At 43.8% G+C, this 16,755-nt stretch overlaps 1 protein-coding gene across 1 annotated transcript; it reads left to right on the top strand.

Moving 5' to 3' along the window:
• Nucleotides 1-6,649: 6,649 nt before the first annotated feature.
• SERPINC1 (serpin family C member 1) lies at nucleotides 6,650-16,740 on the top strand. Its single transcript, XM_036844076.1, has 7 exons — nucleotides 6,650-6,789; nucleotides 8,791-9,160; nucleotides 9,483-9,698; nucleotides 10,389-10,526; nucleotides 12,237-12,627; nucleotides 13,698-13,762; nucleotides 16,484-16,740. The coding sequence occupies exons 1-7, from the start codon at nucleotides 6,749-6,751 to the stop codon at nucleotides 16,658-16,660; spliced, it is 1,398 nt and encodes a 465-aa protein (XP_036699971.1). The 5' UTR covers nucleotides 6,650-6,748; the 3' UTR covers nucleotides 16,661-16,740.
• The last annotated feature ends 15 nt before the right edge of the window (nucleotides 16,741-16,755 follow it).

Below are 16,755 nucleotides of genomic sequence, written 5' to 3'. Positions count from 1 at the left end.
ACTATGTCCTGATGGGATAAAAGCTGCCAAACTACGTTCATTTCTAGCCCCTCATTTCCTCCTCAACCCTCAAATGGACTTGGTCAGATTTGCTAGAGCAGCCCTTGGCAGAGGTAGGTAAGAGACACCAGTCACACAATTGACCTGTACTTGTCAAAACACACACCCTTGGCCTTGGCTTTACTGTGAGTTTCTTCCCGTTGCTTCTTGGTCTGTCCAACCCAACCCCTATCTCTCCAGGGAACTTTCTCCCACTACCTCTACCTCTTCCTCTGCTGTCTTCCCAATTTCTCTTTTACCACCTACAACTTCCTGAACGAACGTAGAAGCAATGAGCTTTGACTCCATGCAACTCTCTCTTGCTCAACCTCCCAAGAATACCCTTGTCTGGTGTTTCTGTTCATACAAGGTGTCAATTCCTCTGGATAAGTAAGCATTTTTACTTTACTTGATAATCTTAACTTTCCATTTGAGAGGAATTTAAAGTTATTTTCCTGTTAATAAGTCAGCAAAACTACTCTGAACCTGGGTTTCTTCAAACACAAATATTTATTGAGTACCTGGTACATTCAAGACCCAGTGGCATGTGCACTGGACATGTTCAATAAATATTTGTTGTTTTGATTTGGTTCCCATTTGGTTTCCCTGAAACCAAAACTGAACTTTCTAACAGTTGTGAGAATTTGGACAAATTCCAATGAGATTCTTTGAGAATCTCACCTGAAAGCTGGCAAATGATAATGCAGGATTTATTTTGATAAACTTTATTTCGCCTTAATTAAAATGTCGTAACCACCAAGTAAACTAGAAACCTAAGAGAGCTGAAGACAACTCTGTTTTTTTGTGCTAGATGTTTTGCTGAATTTCTGTGGAAGAGTTAAGCTTTGAGTTACTCAGTAACCACAGCAGGGGCTCAGCTCTACTGTTTGTTCTCTGCCAAGGTCTTACTCTTGGATCCAAAGAAAAGAATAGAACAGCCCAGGATATGAGGCAGTGGCGAGGACCAGCTCAATTACCTGCTCACAGGAGTTACTACTGAGACCACAGGCAAGGCTAGGGGAAGAGGAATTTTTTATTTTATGACTGATCTTGAAGGAAGTATTAAAAAGAAAAGAGAGGGTGATTGAATGCTACATTCTTTCCTCTGCATGGCTCCTCAAATCTACCCCTAACACAGCAAAGCACAGAGGCCCTCTGAGATCCTTCCAACCTTGTTTTTGCCCAGAATAGAGAGAAGTAGTGCTAATTTTTATCTGATAAAAGTTCTTAAGTCTGCCTCCAGTTCCAGAAATGGTTAGAAGTTTCCATGAAGAATTTGATTTTAAAATATACAATTATTAAAACACTTTACAGAATACCAGTGACAGGGGAGGGGAGGGGAGAGATAGAGACCCAGATTAGTTTGCCCAGTGTACAAGCTGTTTTTTCCTTTCCTCATCAAATCAGTCTAAGATGAACCAAGAGGAAAGGGATTTGGGGTCATCAAAATCTAGACAATGAAAGCCAAGGGGAGCTGTGTGCAAGAGAACCAAAGACTGGGCTGGTATTAAAGACTCCAAAAGACCAACTGAAAGTCTCATTTGGAAGGTGCGTCAGAGACAAATGCTTTCTAATTAAATATGGGCAACCAAAGGAAAAGGTGGCAGTCCCTGAGTTTGCTTCCGGGCCCTGGATTTTGAAGGACACCTGGGCAAACTTGATAGAGACTACCCAGAGGAGACGAACCAGATGGTGACATATCATAAACACTACCCCAAGAAAAATAATTGGACACTGTAAGTTTTAACCTGGGGAGGCATGGACATTTTCTTGATAGCTATCCAGACAAGGCTTTGAATCTCACCTTTGCCAGCTTTGTGATTTGGGGCAAGTTCCTAACCCTTGTAAATAGCAGTTGTTTCGTCTGTAGACCGGGCATATTATTATCTTCCTGGTAGAGCTGACAAGAGAATTATATAAGCTAATGCCTGTAAAGCACTTAGCATAGATCCTGGAATGTAGTAAATGGAACCTATCATTATCATATTCAAAGATTTAAAGATTTTGGACTTCCCTGGCGGTCCAGTGGTTAAGACTCTGCACTTCCACTGCAGGGGGCACGGGTTCGATCCCTGGTCAGGGAAGATCCCCTCGCGTGCTGCGAGGTGCGACCAAAAAAAAAACAAAAAAACAAAGATTTAAAGATTTTGACCTAAGCTAATGTGAAGTAATGGTTAAATTCTAGACAATGAAATATTATACAGTCATTAAAAATAATTTTGCCAGTCAGGGCACACCTAAACACCTCTGTTCCATCCGTTCCACCTGAACTGGGCTTCTCTCAGTCTCCTTTTCTCCTTTGTCACCAGCCAGGGGCTCAGGCTGTTTCTAGTTGCTCTTTGGTGCTGCCACCACCTTCGTGTCATACCCTGGTACTCCTCTCTCCCCAAGCCTCTGTGGGACACAACCCTGATGCTCTTGTTGCTCACAAAGTCCAGACCTTCTTGACTAGGTGATATATTGACATGTTCAAAAATAGAAAAATAAGAAGGTTCATATTGACAAATCTCACTTCCACCCCTGTCTGTCTGCACCTGCCCCATCATCCCCACTTTGTGAGACAAAAGTTAGCATACTATAAACACTGCTCTGCAGCTTGCTTTTTTCTACTTAGTGAGCCTAGAGATCCTTCCATTTCAGTACAAAGAGAACAGCCTCATTCTTTTTGACAGTGGCAAAGTTTTCCATTGTGGGGATGTACCTTGGTTTAACTAGTCTGCTATAGATGGAAGTTGTTTCTAATCTTTTGCTATTGCAAATCAAGTTACAATTGGTAACCTAATTTATACCCATGCAGATATGTCTATAGGATACACTTTCTGAAGTGGGATTTCCAGCTCAAAGTGTAAACTCATTTGTAATGCTGGTATTGCCAGATTTCCTTCAAAGGGTTATAGCATTCTGCACTCGCACCAGCAATGAGTGAAAGGGCATTTTCCTCACACCCTAGCAAGAGGGTGTGTTGTCTAACTTAGTTGATGTCTTTGAATTCTAATGGTTTCAGTGATAATCCTTTTTAGGGAATCAGATGGGAACTAGGAAAAGAACAGTGCTTAAAAAGTCTTGCAAAGAACCACCGAGGAATGCTAAAATTAGCAGGTGAAAGTCTGATGAAAAACGATGTATCTTCATATTCTCAAAGTATCTTCTTACAGGATACTTGTTTAATAAAAAGGGAAATATTGTAATTTTACAGCAGAGAAAGAAACTCGGCAGTCCTGATCTTAACCAAGTGATCAAAATTAAGATCACCAGTAATGGAGCAAATTGATATCATGCGCCTCCTGATATGATGCACTGAGAAGGGTACAATATTATTTCTTTAGTATTCCTACCAAAAAAAAGTATAACTTGAATCTAATCCTGAGGAAACCTCAGATATACTCAAATTGAGAGACGTTCTTCAAAAATAACTGGCTCGGGGACTTCCCTGGTGGTGCAGCTGTTAAGAATCCGCCTGCCAAGGCGGGGGACACAGGTTCGAGCCCTGGTCCGGGAAGATCCCACATGCCGTGGAGCAACTAAGCCCGTGCACCACAACTACTGAGCCTGCGCTCTAGAGCCCAGAGCCACGACTACTGAGTCCGTGTGCCACAACTACTGAAGCCCGCGTGCCTAGAGCCAGTGCTCTGTAACAAAGAGAAGCCACCACAATGGGAAGCCCGCACACCACATCAAAGAGTAACCCGCGCTCGCCGCAACTAGAGAAAGCCTGCACGCAGCAACGAAGACCCAGCGCAGCCATAAATAAATAAATAAATTAATTAATTAATTTTAAAAGTAAAAATAAAAATAACTGGCCTGTACTCTTAAAAAATTCCACAGTCATGAAAGACAAAAGAGAGCAACGATTCCAAACTAGATGAGACCAAAGAGACATGACAATTAAATGCAATGTGACCCTGGACCAGGAAATGGGGGGTGGGGGGGAGTGGAGTTTTGGGGGCTATGAAATGTTTCCCAAAGTGTGATCCAGGGATCCAAGGAGGTCCACAAAACCTTTCAGTGTATTCATGAAGTCAAAACTATTTTATATAAACTATTTAAATAATTATATTTAGATGTAATTTAGCAAGACTATAAAGAGATCCTGAGACCAAAAATTTTGAGAACAACTGCTATAAAGAACATTAGTGGGACACTTGGCAAATTTAGAATATGATTTATGGATTTGAAAATGGTACTATATTACTGTCAATTTCCTATCTTTGATCTTGTACTGTGGTCATAAAAGGGAATAGCCTTGTTTTTAGGAACCTCACTCTTCATAAGGGTAAAAGGGCATTATATCTGCAAATTATTCTCAAACAGTACAGAAAAATAATAGGGAGAGGGAGTCAGAGAGAGAGAAACAGAGAGAGGGAGAGGGAGAGAGAAAGAGGAGTACCAAAAGCAGAGCAAGAAACAAATGTGGTAAAATGTTAACAATGTGAACATTTGGGGAATCTGGGTGAAGGGTATACAAGAATATTTTGTACTATTTTTGCAACTTTTCTATTGCTTTAAAATTATTTTAAAATAAAAAGACTTTGTGTCTTAGTCTTGCAAATTAAGAAATTTTTACATTATCACCTCCTGATCTTTCCCTCTCCTGACCCCAGTTCCATGGACCAGACCCACCTGTCTGCCCTCCCCCTTCCCCTATACACACTTGAGTCAGATGGCCAGTAGCATTGATTGGGATGTTTATCTTCATGTCTGGGGTCTGCTATGAAGCACGGTGCTCCTTGAGGACAAAGTCATCTTTATAACCCCGGACCCAGCACCAACCATGCCCGGTACGTACAGGCATTTATTAAACATTTGTTAATTAAATGATCATATGACTCAATGAATGGATGAAGAAATTAAACACAACCCCTGATGTATAGTTCTTCACTACCTGGCCAGGTGGTATCTGCATGCTTATCTCTTTTCCCACAGATGTTCACCAGAACCCCTTCACCCTTTGGGCAGGGTCCCCTCATCTGCCTTCCTCCAAGGACCTTCTTTACAAGGCACAAGTCTCACAACTCCTACAAGCTGGAACAATAGGTCTGAACAGCATATTCCCACCTCAGGATCTTTGTATCTCCTGTTTCTTCTGTGTGAAAAGCTCTTCCCAAAGATATTTGACTCCCTCCCTCATTTTACTCTGGTCCCTTAGTGTCAGTTTATTAGGGAGGCCTTTCCCACCTCCTTTCTACAACCGTAGCCTCCTTCCCTCCTCCCATCACTTTCTGTCGCCTTGCCCTGTTGTATTTTCCTCTGTAACCCTTATTAACACCTGACTGACATGTTATCGATTTATTTTTTATATACTGATTCTTCATGTGATCGCTGCACGTCTTCCTGTCTGGAGCTCCCAGCCCCTAGAACAGTGCCTGCTGACTCAGGTAGTGCTCCTGTGTTTGCTGAACACAAGTGGTTGAATAGGAGACTTTCCACTTGCCTTTAATCTGGAGTGATAAGGAGCCTCCGACCATTCTGGGGCTTTTTAGGACAGTTCCTTGTAACTTCATACTGTACACAGGGGCCCTCGAGATGTCCAGGGCCTAAATCAGTCAAGAACTTAGACGCAGCTTCAGTCTAGGTAGAGGTTTCCTGTCTGATGAATAAAGAACTCTTTAGAATGCCTATGACCGTACCAACTTCAAGGAGTCTTCAATCACACAGAAGGTGGCATACTTGTATCCTGTGAATACAGTTGCAGCAATCCTTATGATACTGTTTTTGGCTATTTAGGAAGAGGGAAATAAATATAAACCTGCCCTTTATCTCCATTAGTTTGACTTCATCTCCCCAATAACTAAAATAAGTAAAAATAACAATATGCATAAATAAAAATAATTCGTTCTGTTTGCTTCTTAGAAGTATGTCAGTAGTTGCATGTATGTTTTTCACCTGCCCCACCCTTTCTCCTGATCCCCCAAGAGAATTTTTCGAAGTATTTCCCACCCAGCTCATCCACCCTAGAAATGTCCTTGGCAGCACCCTGAGGCCCCTGCTCCTGTGCCCCCTCCCACCACTTCAAGGCTGAATGGGGAATGAGTCCACTGTACACACAGGTGTAACCATTGTGTGTCCTTGACTGGGTCACTGACACATCAGCTCTTAGAGGCCTGAAAGTAGCACCTGTTTCAGAATATTTCTCTTCTCTCCCCTATGATTAGATAACGTGGGCTCTTTTTCTCTCTCTTTCCCTAAAAACCTGTGAGAAAGAGGATATTGCACTGAGAGGTAGAAGACTACCTCTCATTCTGGGCATTCAACTTGGCTAGTTATATACTATTTTATTTATATAGAAAATAGACTATCTTCTACCTCCTGGTTTGGTTAACCAGGAAAAAAGAAAAAAATTCCTGCAAAGTTCTCATCAGCTAGGTATTTTCTGACTAAGTTTGAATTTGTGAACATGTTCGCCTTTTCCTTTTCTATAGAGATGAAGAAGAAAGTGAGGGAGTATGGGTAGGAAAGGTGGACCTTCTTTCTCTGGACCTGACTGAACTTTAAAACTTCTCTACTAATTAACCAGCACTGGGCTCTACACTTTGCTTAACCCTGGGAGCAGGTCATCAGCCTTTGACCTCAGGCCTCCCCTCCTCACCAGCTCCATCCCCCATCCTAGCCTCTGGAACCTCATCCAGATTTAGAGGAAAGAACCAGTTCAGAGGGATTGCCTCAGACCACACTATCTCCACTCGCCCAGACCTGTGGAAGATTAGCAACCATGCTTTCCAATGGGATAGGAACTGTAGCTGCTGGAAAAAGGTAAGAGGGGTGAGCTTTCCCTTTGCATGCCCTCACTGGGTTTTCTGACCTCTGAGGGACTCACCAGGATGACCTCGACACCTTCAAGAAGACCAGGCCCTCTCCCTGGTAGTTTTAATCAGACTTGTTTGGAAGACGTCATTCCAAGTGCCCTCCCCCCCACTCCCTTCTAGGGGTAAGGCCTTTCCCTAAGCCACACCTTGGATTCGTAACCCAAGAAACAAAGGGGATGTCTTCCCTTGTACAGAGACGTTGCATCAGTGTCAGCCCTCACAGCAGTCCAGGAGATACTCCAAGGGGAATTGCTGGGCCTGCCATACATCTGAAAAGAGGGCAAATTTAATCTATGAGGACCTCCTAACTCCCTTTTTGCTCCTCCTTCCACTCAATTCCCCCCTGCCCCACCCCCGTCACATCCCCCATCCCCCCACCCAAGGTCTCAGTGACCTTTGACAAAGGACTGCAGCCCTTAACATCACACACATCCCCTTCTTGATCTGGTGTTTTACAGGAAGCTAGAAGTGAGGCTGTGGCTTGACCACCTTGGTTTTTCTTTGTGCTTAACAGAGCTCCTAGGGCCCCCTCAGCCTCCACTTGTATTTCCAAATATAGCTGAGGGACAAAATGGGAAACAGAGGCAAGCAAGCTGAGGAGAAGAGTGGCAAGATTCTCTCTGCTTCCTCACCCTGCCTTCCATAGCTCCCTCAGTGCCTCTGCTCTCCCATTCTGTGCCTCTGTTCTTAAAAGGACTGCAGGGTTCACTTCAGATCATGCAAGAAGCCAAGTACCCCTCAGCTGCCCCCAGCTTCCAGCCAGCCCCACACTTGCCCAGCAGACCACTTTGGTGAGTTCTTTCTTCACTGCATGCATAACCTGCTTTTCTGCTGGGGGAAGATTGAGAAGACTCAGTACCCTCATACAGACTCCCCTCTCTAGACCTTAGGGCCCCAAGTCAGCCACAGGAAGTTCCTGGCCCCTCATGTCTTATCTACAAAAACATTACAGAAGAGTTTATCTCTTGGTTTACTTAATTGGGCGTCCCAATTCTCCTAATTTGTCAATTTCATGATCTCATTTTTTTAAAAAGTGAAATTAGTTTTATTTACTTTAGCGAACACACGTTGGAAGTTACTAAAACGTCTAGGAATCAGAAAATGATGAGGGCCTGAACTAAGGCAGTGAGAGAACAAGGAAACAGAATGCATAGAATCTAGGGTGTGACTAATGAGAAGGGTAAGAGGGAGAAATCCAGGGTGGCTCTCAGGTACCTGTGGGTCCCATTTGCTGAGTTGAAGGGCACAGAAGGAGAAACGTGTGTGGGTGAGAGTTATGAGTCCAGTTTGCTCGTATTTCACTAAGGAATCTGCAGGACATCCAGGTGGAATTGTCCAGCAAACAACTGGTCTGGAACTCAGTGGAAGGATTAGGCTGGAGCTAGAACTTGGGTGTTTTCAGCACATTGATTGTGGCTTTGCCCCATTCATTTCTTCTTAACCCTCTCATGTTGCTGAAATCCCTCTGCTGAATCAATCAAAATCCTCCCAATCCTTTAACATCCAGGTTAAAAATCCATCTATTTCTGAGGCCTTCCCTAATCAGCTTCTGTTAATGTCTCCTCCAACTGACCTAAGTTTTCATTGGGCACTAAAGTTCTCTGCCATTTTTCTTGTGTGCATGTCCCATCTCACCAGTTGGAAACTTTGCATTCTTTATATCTTCCAGCATGAGGCCTTGGGCACACAATACTTCTAATAACCTCTGTTGCTTCAATAGTTGATTCTAATTTCAACATGACTATGGCCAGGCAAGTGAAACTATCCACTTGAAAGGAGTCCAGGACTGGACTTGTCCTGGGCCCTTGAACTTTCCAAAGATTTTGGCCCTCCTCGTGGCCACAGCAGGTGGGATGGTAATCTATGCTTTACTGGGGCAAATCTGTGGTGGGCAGTGGGACAGGTGATTTCTCAGCCTAGCTTAACTCGGCTTTCTGTCCCCCTATAGGAGTGTATGTCTTCTCTCCTTGCTGCTTATTGGCCTCTGGGGCTGTGTGACCTGTCATTGGAGCCCTGGGGAGGACATCTGCACAGCCAAGCCTCGGGACATTCCCATGAATCCCATGTGCATTTACCGTGCCCCAGAGAAGAAAGCAACCGAGAGCGAGGGCTCAGAGCAGAAGATCCCCGAGGCCACCAACCGGCGGGTCTGGGAACTGTCCAAGGCCAATTTCCACTTTGCCACCACCTTCTATCAGCATCTGGCAGACTCCAAGAATGACAAGGACAACATTTTCCTGTCACCCCTGAGTATCTCCACAGCTTTTGCTATGACCAAGCTGGGTGCCTGTGACAACACCCTCAAGCAGCTGATGGAGGTACAACCCAAAGCCCTTCTGCCTAACCTCCTTGCTGGAACACCCAGGAGAACATCTATGTGTTGGTCTAGAGCCCTTTAGAGACTTTGGGTGGTATCCCAGTCTCTTTGTGTTTCTTTTTCTCTTTCTCCTTCCTACCCTTTCTTCTTCTTTTATCCATTTATTCATCTAGAAAACACGAGCTGAGCATTTATGCTGTGCCAGGCACTGTGTTGAAGGGACTCACAACTATTGGTCAGGGGCTGACTGGCACTGTGCTCGTCACCCACGTTAGCCAGGCTGCTTTACCAGACCCACCGCTATTTTCTTTTGGCTTCTACAGGTTTTTAAGTTTGATACCATCTCTGAGAAGACATCTGATCAGATCCACTTTTTCTTTGCCAAACTGAACTGCCGACTCTATCGAAAAGCCAATAAATCCTCTGAGTTGGTATCAGCTAACCGTCTTTTTGGAGACAAGTCCCTTACCTTCAATGAGACCTACCAGGACATCAGTGAGATGGTATATGGAGCCAAGCTCCAGCCCCTGGACTTCAAGGTGAGTTGCAGGTGTCATCCCTGACCTCAGAGTTCTTCTTCTCCGCTCAGAAATTAAAGAGATAGAGAAGCAGGATCCAAATTAACACTGCTATGGTAGTGGAAGCAGGTGGAGGTGTCATAATACTATAAGTCGGAGCCCCTGGGATATGTATTCTTGCTTGAAACCTGAGAAATCAATGTAATCTCTGGATTGTAGAGGCTGCTCTGAAAAAGTTATATAAAAGTCCTGCAACAAAGAAATCTACTGACTTTATTCAATCAGTATTTCTCAAGCTTTTTGGACCACATGGGCATCTCTCCTGCCCTCCCCCTAACTCCTGCATCACTCATTAGCTTCCCAGAGAACATATCTCATGAATACTCATAAGAGTTCAAATTTCCAGAGTCAGAGAAGATAATATTTTGTTTTCTTTTCTCAGACTATATCTTTCTCCTCTTCTGTTTCCTTATTTCTTCCTCTTTTTCTTTCCTTTCTTTCTCTTTCTTCTGGTACCATTTATTAACGATATGGAAGCTTCACGACACTGTACTAGATATGTGAGGTTTCGGCAATCTGGGTTAGAGACATGGCTTAACCAAATGGTGGGAAAGAGCAGAGGGATGATGGACAAAATAAAGTGCTTCACGGGGAAATGGAGAAGCCAATTGAATAGCACAGTTGGGTAGGTTTGTTTCCTGTTCTCTTCAGGGAAATGCAGAGCAGTCCAGAGTGACCATCAACCAATGGATATCCAATAAGACTGAAGGGCGTATCACTGATGTCATTCCCCCAGAAGCCATCAATGAGTTCACTGTCCTGGTGCTGGTCAACACCATTTACTTCAAGGTACTCAAAATGTCCCTGGAGAGACCTCAGGGATGACTTGTTTTCCCTCCAGCTTACCCTCTTTCATACCATTGGGCATGTGTCAGTAGATCTTTTTGAGAAATGGTACATGCATGGTCTGGGTAAAATACAAATTTGCTGAGTCTAGAGTCATGTCTAGGGCTGTGGCTACTGGGCTGAGGTCCAAAGGGGGCCTGGTAGTGTCTCTGGGCCCAAGGCAAAGTGTACACACTCACAGACCCAGCATGCTCAGCAGCAAGGTGTGCGTGGTAATAAATTCTCATATATATGTGACGATTTCTCCTGTCCTTAATTAACTCCATTTTGAAATCTGGAACAAAATGACAGAGTCTATAGACCATCCTCAGTGATGAGACATTGTCCATCATCTAGAGCAGCTTCTGCAGTGACTCAAAATTCCTCTTGCCTGAAGCTTCTGAACCTCCTGATGCCAGACTAACCTCAGACTTTGCAGAGGCCTTGTTACATGATCATGCAGACTCAGAGAGTCAAGAGTTCTAAAGACTGTTCCAACTTTATTACATTTAGGAAGGATGAGGGAGAAGGTACTGGGAATAAACAGACCATTGATACTCAGGAGGGCCTCCAGCTTAACGCAGGTTGAATTGTGCCCTTCCCGGGTCATGCTCCAGATACACTCTTCTCCCCCACTGGGCCCAGGGGGTTAGCCAGTCACTGCTGTTGTCAATTATTCTGTTGCTTGGGGGGTCCCCCACCCTAAGAATGGAGTAGGTTGCATTTCTACAATGTGTACTGCCCTTTACAATTTATGGAGCACTTTGCCTTTTATTAGTCCTCCTGATCTTCATAACATCACAAATGTGAACTTGGGCTGCTCAGACAGTTTACTTAATTTAAATTCTGAGTCTTCCATTTCTGACTGCAAACTTGAGCAAGTTACTTGACACTTTTCTATGCCCCAACTCCTGCGTCTATAAGATGGTAATAATGATACATCTACCTTACACGGTTACTGAAGGGATTAAGTTAATGCACATAAAATGCTTGGAGCAGTGCCTGGCACACAGTAAGCATCCTTACAAATATTAGTGATAACCAGCTCCTAATCTTACAGATGAAGAACCACCACTCAAAGAGTTAAATGACTTGTCCCAAAATCAAAGAGCCAGAAGATGACAAGGAATGATAATTACAACTCAGAAATGTCAAAGGAGTGTCTTGTATCCCCTCCTTCTTTGAACAGAAAGTTGGCCAGGCCTCACTCTCTGCCTGTCAGGACTCCCAGATGACCCCCTGGGGTTATTACCTCTGTCTGGCTTTATTCATCAGGGACAGAGCCCAGCATTTTGAAGGATGGCCTTTGAGAAAGAGGCTGGTGGGAGGCAGAAAGCAAAAGGCAATTAGATTTAAACTCCAGAAGAGACTTGCAAAGAGGCCAGTAGGTTGTTCTTGTTTTTATTTTTCTTGTTATAAAAGCAAATAGTCACTGCTGAAAATCTGGGAAATAAAGAAAAGTTCACAGAAAAAAAAAACGACTCATGATTCTATCACTCTGACACAGTCAGTGTTAAGACCTTTGCATGCATATCCCTCTAGCCTTTGTTCTTAAAAATTACACTTACATATTAATGTAATTAAATATTGTGACTACTTCCCATGTCAATATTCTCCTACGGATGTTTTTGGTCTTCTTGCTTTGTGATTCTCCCACCTGGCGTCTTCTTCCAGGGCCTGTGGAAGTCAAAGTTCAGCCCTGAGAACACAAGGAAGGAACTTTTCTACAAGGTCGATGGGGAGTCGTGTTCAGTATTCATGATGTACCAGGAAGGCAAGTTCCGCTACCGGCGCGTGGCAGAGGGCACCCAGGTGCTTGAGTTGCCCTTCAAGGGTGATGACATCACCATGGTGCTCATCCTGCCCAAGCTTGAGAAGAGCCTGACCAAGGTGGAACAGGAACTCACCCCAGAGGTGCTGCAGGAGTGGCTAGATGAGCTGGCAGAGACACTGCTGGTGGTCCACATGCCCCGCTTCCGCATCGAGGACAGCTTCAGCGTGAAGGAGCGGCTGCAAGACATGGGCCTTGAGGACCTCTTCAGCCCTGAGAAGTCCAGGCTCCCAGGTGAGTGCAGGAAGGACTTTCCTCCTCTCTCTGCCCCCAAAGAAGTCTGACCAAAGGTGGAAGAGATGGGGAAAGAGTAGAAAAGGGCAAATCAGGACACCTGGATTCTAATCCCGGTTCTACTGCTAACTCAGGGAAATCCCTTCCCTCTCAAGGTGTCAGTTTTCTCTTCTGTAAAACGGGACGTTGGCTCTTAGATCTCCACAGGCCCATATGGCACTGGAACCTTTTGAGTCTGTAACTGATAGAAGAGATGGGACCAGGTAGAAAAGAACTTGAAAAGCATTGGAAAATTCAGAGCAAGGAGACAGATATGATTAAGAGCCAGGGACATCCGGGTCCCACAAAATAGGCATAGCTGACATGTAATAGCCCTTCTTCACCTGATATTCCAAAAGGCTCATGTGATTTCTAAGGTCACATGGACAGATACAGTCACCCCCTTCCCAGTTTTGATACTTTGATAACGGTGTTAAGTTGGTTTGGTTCTTCCAACCCACCATCCTTTAAAAATATGCATTAAAATCTCTCTCTCTTTTTTTTTTTTTTTGGCCGTACTGTGTGGCTTGTGGGACCTTAGTTCCCGACCAGGGATTGAACCCTTGGCAGTGACAGCACGGAGTCCTAACCACTGGACTGCCAGGGAATTCCCTAAAATCTCTCTTTTTTAAAAAGGAGTTTACAACGTTAGTTAATTGGATTTACCTTTAATGGTCTGTCTTTAAACTAAGTCTGAAAACCACTCCCAAAGTGTTGCCACACTGGAAGGGAAGACATTCCGACCAGATGGAGTGAGTTTTTCTTTAAGAACAGAGTTCACCCCACGCCCCAACCCCCCATGAGCTGAAGCAGGAGATTAAATTCACAGGAGCCAGGCTGAATAAACCCAAAGTACTTTATTATCTTTAACATGTATTTATTTTTCAGGGTATCATTAAGTGAGGGTCCAGGATTTCTTTCTATTTTTCAAAAAAGCCCCAAAGGACCTCTTAATTTAAACTGAATTCCTTTCTGTGGGTTGAAGCCAACTTTCTCCCATTTCACAGAGCTTTCTCTGGTCTTCCTTCTAGGTATTGTTGCAGAAGGCCGGAACGACCTCTATGTCTCAGATGCATTCCACAAGGCATTTCTTGAGGTGAGTACACCTCTCTTCGCTCTCTATTCTTCTGCTGCTTTTTTTATTCTCATGCTGCTTTATTATTCAATACATCAATATCTCATGTGATTACTAGCTTTGGAGTTGTTCCTCCACTGGCTCTTACAGTGTAGACAGCAGATGTGTGAACACTAGGAGACAGCTGTGGAAAAAGGCATGATTCCAGTGTCCCTCAAACCCCAAATCTGTAGCGCCCTCCTCCACGAGGACTGCTACAATATAGCCCTGACTTGAAGCCCTCATGGTCTAATTGTTCCACCCTCCATCCTCTACCTCTCCTGGGAACATAGACATTAAGGGGAAGGTGACACAGGAAAAGCAGCCAGCAAAGGCATTCAGAGGAGGAGAACCAGGAGAGGATGAGCTAATGGAAACCCAGGAAGGAGTATTAAGACAATGGAAAGCATCTAGTAAGAAGATATTTTGAAAAGGGACCGAGGTGACTTTTCCCTGAGGAATTTGGACAGTGCAGTATGGGCACATGCCTAGTTGTAATGGCTGAAGAGCAAATGGAAAGTAAGGAAGGGGAGCTGGTGAGTGCAGATCATGTCCTAAAGTGTGTTCCAGAAAACTAGAGCTCTAGACTACACTGCGGGTAACAGAACGTTAGATGGTCAAATAAATGTATATCCTCTTCTTGGGAAATTAACAAGAATTAATGCACATTGGAGTGCCGACGTCTGAGCAGTTCCATAGTGAAGAAAATGGTTCAGTATTCCTTAACCTAGTGTTGCCCCAGCTAAGATGCCCATGGAACCCTTTACTAGAGTAAGAGCTGTATAAAGCCTTTAGAACTTCTGGTTCTCAAACAAATACGGAGCTATATAGATCAATGGCATTAGCTTTCTGGGGAGCTTGACTCAGGATGGGGTCTGAGAATCTGTATATTTACAAAGCTCCTCAAGGAATTTTGATGCACAACCATGTTTGGGAACCATTTATACAGATTATTCTTTGGGGGAACCAGGCTATGAGGGAAATGTGATGGGCCAATGTTAGAGAAGGTCACAGGATTGAGGAAATTGCAAAGAAAGAAGATTGTGGTCAGAGAGAAAGGTTTCAGGGCATCGTGCTAGTAAATATAGTTGCAGAGTCCAAGCTCAGTGGGAAATATGTAGTTAGGAGGAAAGTGGAGGGATCAAGGGACAGGAGGAGGTCAGAGTAATTGTAATGGGAGTGAGGAAGTGTGATAGCTTAAAAAAACCAAAGGTTATATAGTCTGAGAGAAGGATAATGTAATTATAATCTCAAAAGTCTAGATGTTCTGAGAGATGGCAAGTTCAAGGTGTAGCCATGGACTGGTTTGCTTTAGTGAAGGTAATGCTCATTGGGTTTGATGAGATGAAAGACATGGGAGGTTAGAGTATTGAATGGGTCTCCTACCACGACATTTTAATTGTCTAGGTCACATGATAGCAGGAGTTAGGATAGACAGAAAGGCCACGGGCTAGGCAACAAAATCGTCAATGTGGGAATATAATCCATAGAACAATAGATGTTAGTGACCTATAGGACAACAGCAAGAGTAGAGGGATATATCTTAAAGACACTGAGGTCAGAACAGGGGATTTTACATGAGTACTGGATTAATGGTTTTGGAAGTAAAAACAACACTGATACCATATGGATTATGGAAGAAAGAGCACTTAGAAAGGCTGCAAGGGAAGATGAGTCCTCAGGGTTTTAACTATGATTGAGAATCTTCTTCCAAGGACCCCAAATAGAAGTGGTCAGCTCAGACCTCCTTGAGGGCCTTGAGTAACTATTAAGAAGCAGAAGTTTACATTCATTTTGTCTACTTGAGCCCACTAAACAATGATGCAAGCCTCCTCCATGGCTCTTGGGAACCCAATACACACACCCCAACTGATTGTAGATCTCCTGAGAAGCCATTAAAAACCAGAATCTGATTCGAATAAAAGGATCCTGGTCTTACAAAAGCTCCAGTCTGCTCATAAATTTAGTACTAGAATGATCATGAAATAGATAGTATGGCCAGAAGGGAGGTGGTAAGGAAGGAGGGAGGGAGAGAACAGCATCAACCAGCTCCTGAAGACTCAGGGATCTGAAGTGCTTTCATTAGAGTCAGGGACAGAGTTTTAGTGACATTCTGGGTCCCCAAACAAAAGTTTCTAAAGATATCTCCCTCCAGACCTGTGCAGTTCTACTTAGCAGCAAGTTCAAATACCATCACTTCAGTCTATTACTCCAAGAAATACTCATCTCATCCAGCCAGAGGACCCTCCTCTTTTCATGGGCCCTAGTTCCTGAGTGGCTGCTTACAGTAGTTGTATCTGGGATCTTGATGCTCCAGGAGTGAAACTATCTCAACTGTAGTGCTCTAATCTGGAGTCAAAATGTCTTTTAGTATCTAGTACGATACCATATACAATGGTGCCAGCCAGAAATGTGACAACCTCGTATACATCCAGATTTCTGGTTTAGAGATTACCTGAATGGACCCTGGCACTTATTATTCAGCACAAGGCTTGGATGAATACAAGTGCTTACATCAATATTCAGTGGATGAAAGAAAGGCTAAAAGTAGGGTTCCAGAGGGAACCCAACCTGACCCAAGTGTACTTTCACCTGGAAAACAAATGGCATTTTGAGGAATTGCTGTGTCGATGGATGATTTACCTGCCTGTAATGAGCTGCAGAGTAGCTAATGTAGCAGTTTGTTTCCTATTTGACCTGCAGGTAAACGAGGAAGGCAGTGAAGCAGCAGCAAGTACCGTCATTGGCATTGCTGGCCGTTCGCTGAACCCCAGCAGAGTGACCTTCAAGGCCAACAGGCCCTTCCTGGTTCTTATCAGGGAAGTTGCTCTGAACACTATTATCTTCATGGGCAGAGTAACCAACCCTTGTGTTAACTAAAATGTTATCCTTTATAGTTCTTCCTATTTTGGTTTGTGAATAGAAGTAAAAATAAATACAACTACTCCCATATCTCACAATTACAAATGGACTTT

Source organism: Balaenoptera musculus, chromosome 1, assembly GCF_009873245.2.
Source record: "Balaenoptera musculus isolate JJ_BM4_2016_0621 chromosome 1, mBalMus1.pri.v3, whole genome shotgun sequence".
NCBI lineage: Eukaryota > Metazoa > Chordata > Mammalia > Artiodactyla > Balaenopteridae > Balaenoptera > Balaenoptera musculus.
The sequence above is the reverse complement of the archived record's forward strand: the minus strand, read 5'-3'. Positions and strand labels throughout refer to the sequence as shown.

Bases quoted from the DNA above. Each gene is read 5' to 3' on its own strand.
- SERPINC1 (XM_036844076.1), top strand. From the start codon at position 6,749: ATGCTTTCCAATGGGATAGGAACTGTAGCTGCTGGAAAAAG. The intron at 9,699-10,388 runs GTGAGTTGCAGG...TGTTCTCTTCAG, and splicing joins TCCAGCCCCTGGACTTCAAG to GGAAATGCAGAGCAGTCCAG. The intron at 13,763-16,483 runs GTGAGTACACCT...TTTGACCTGCAG, and splicing joins TCCACAAGGCATTTCTTGAG to GTAAACGAGGAAGGCAGTGA.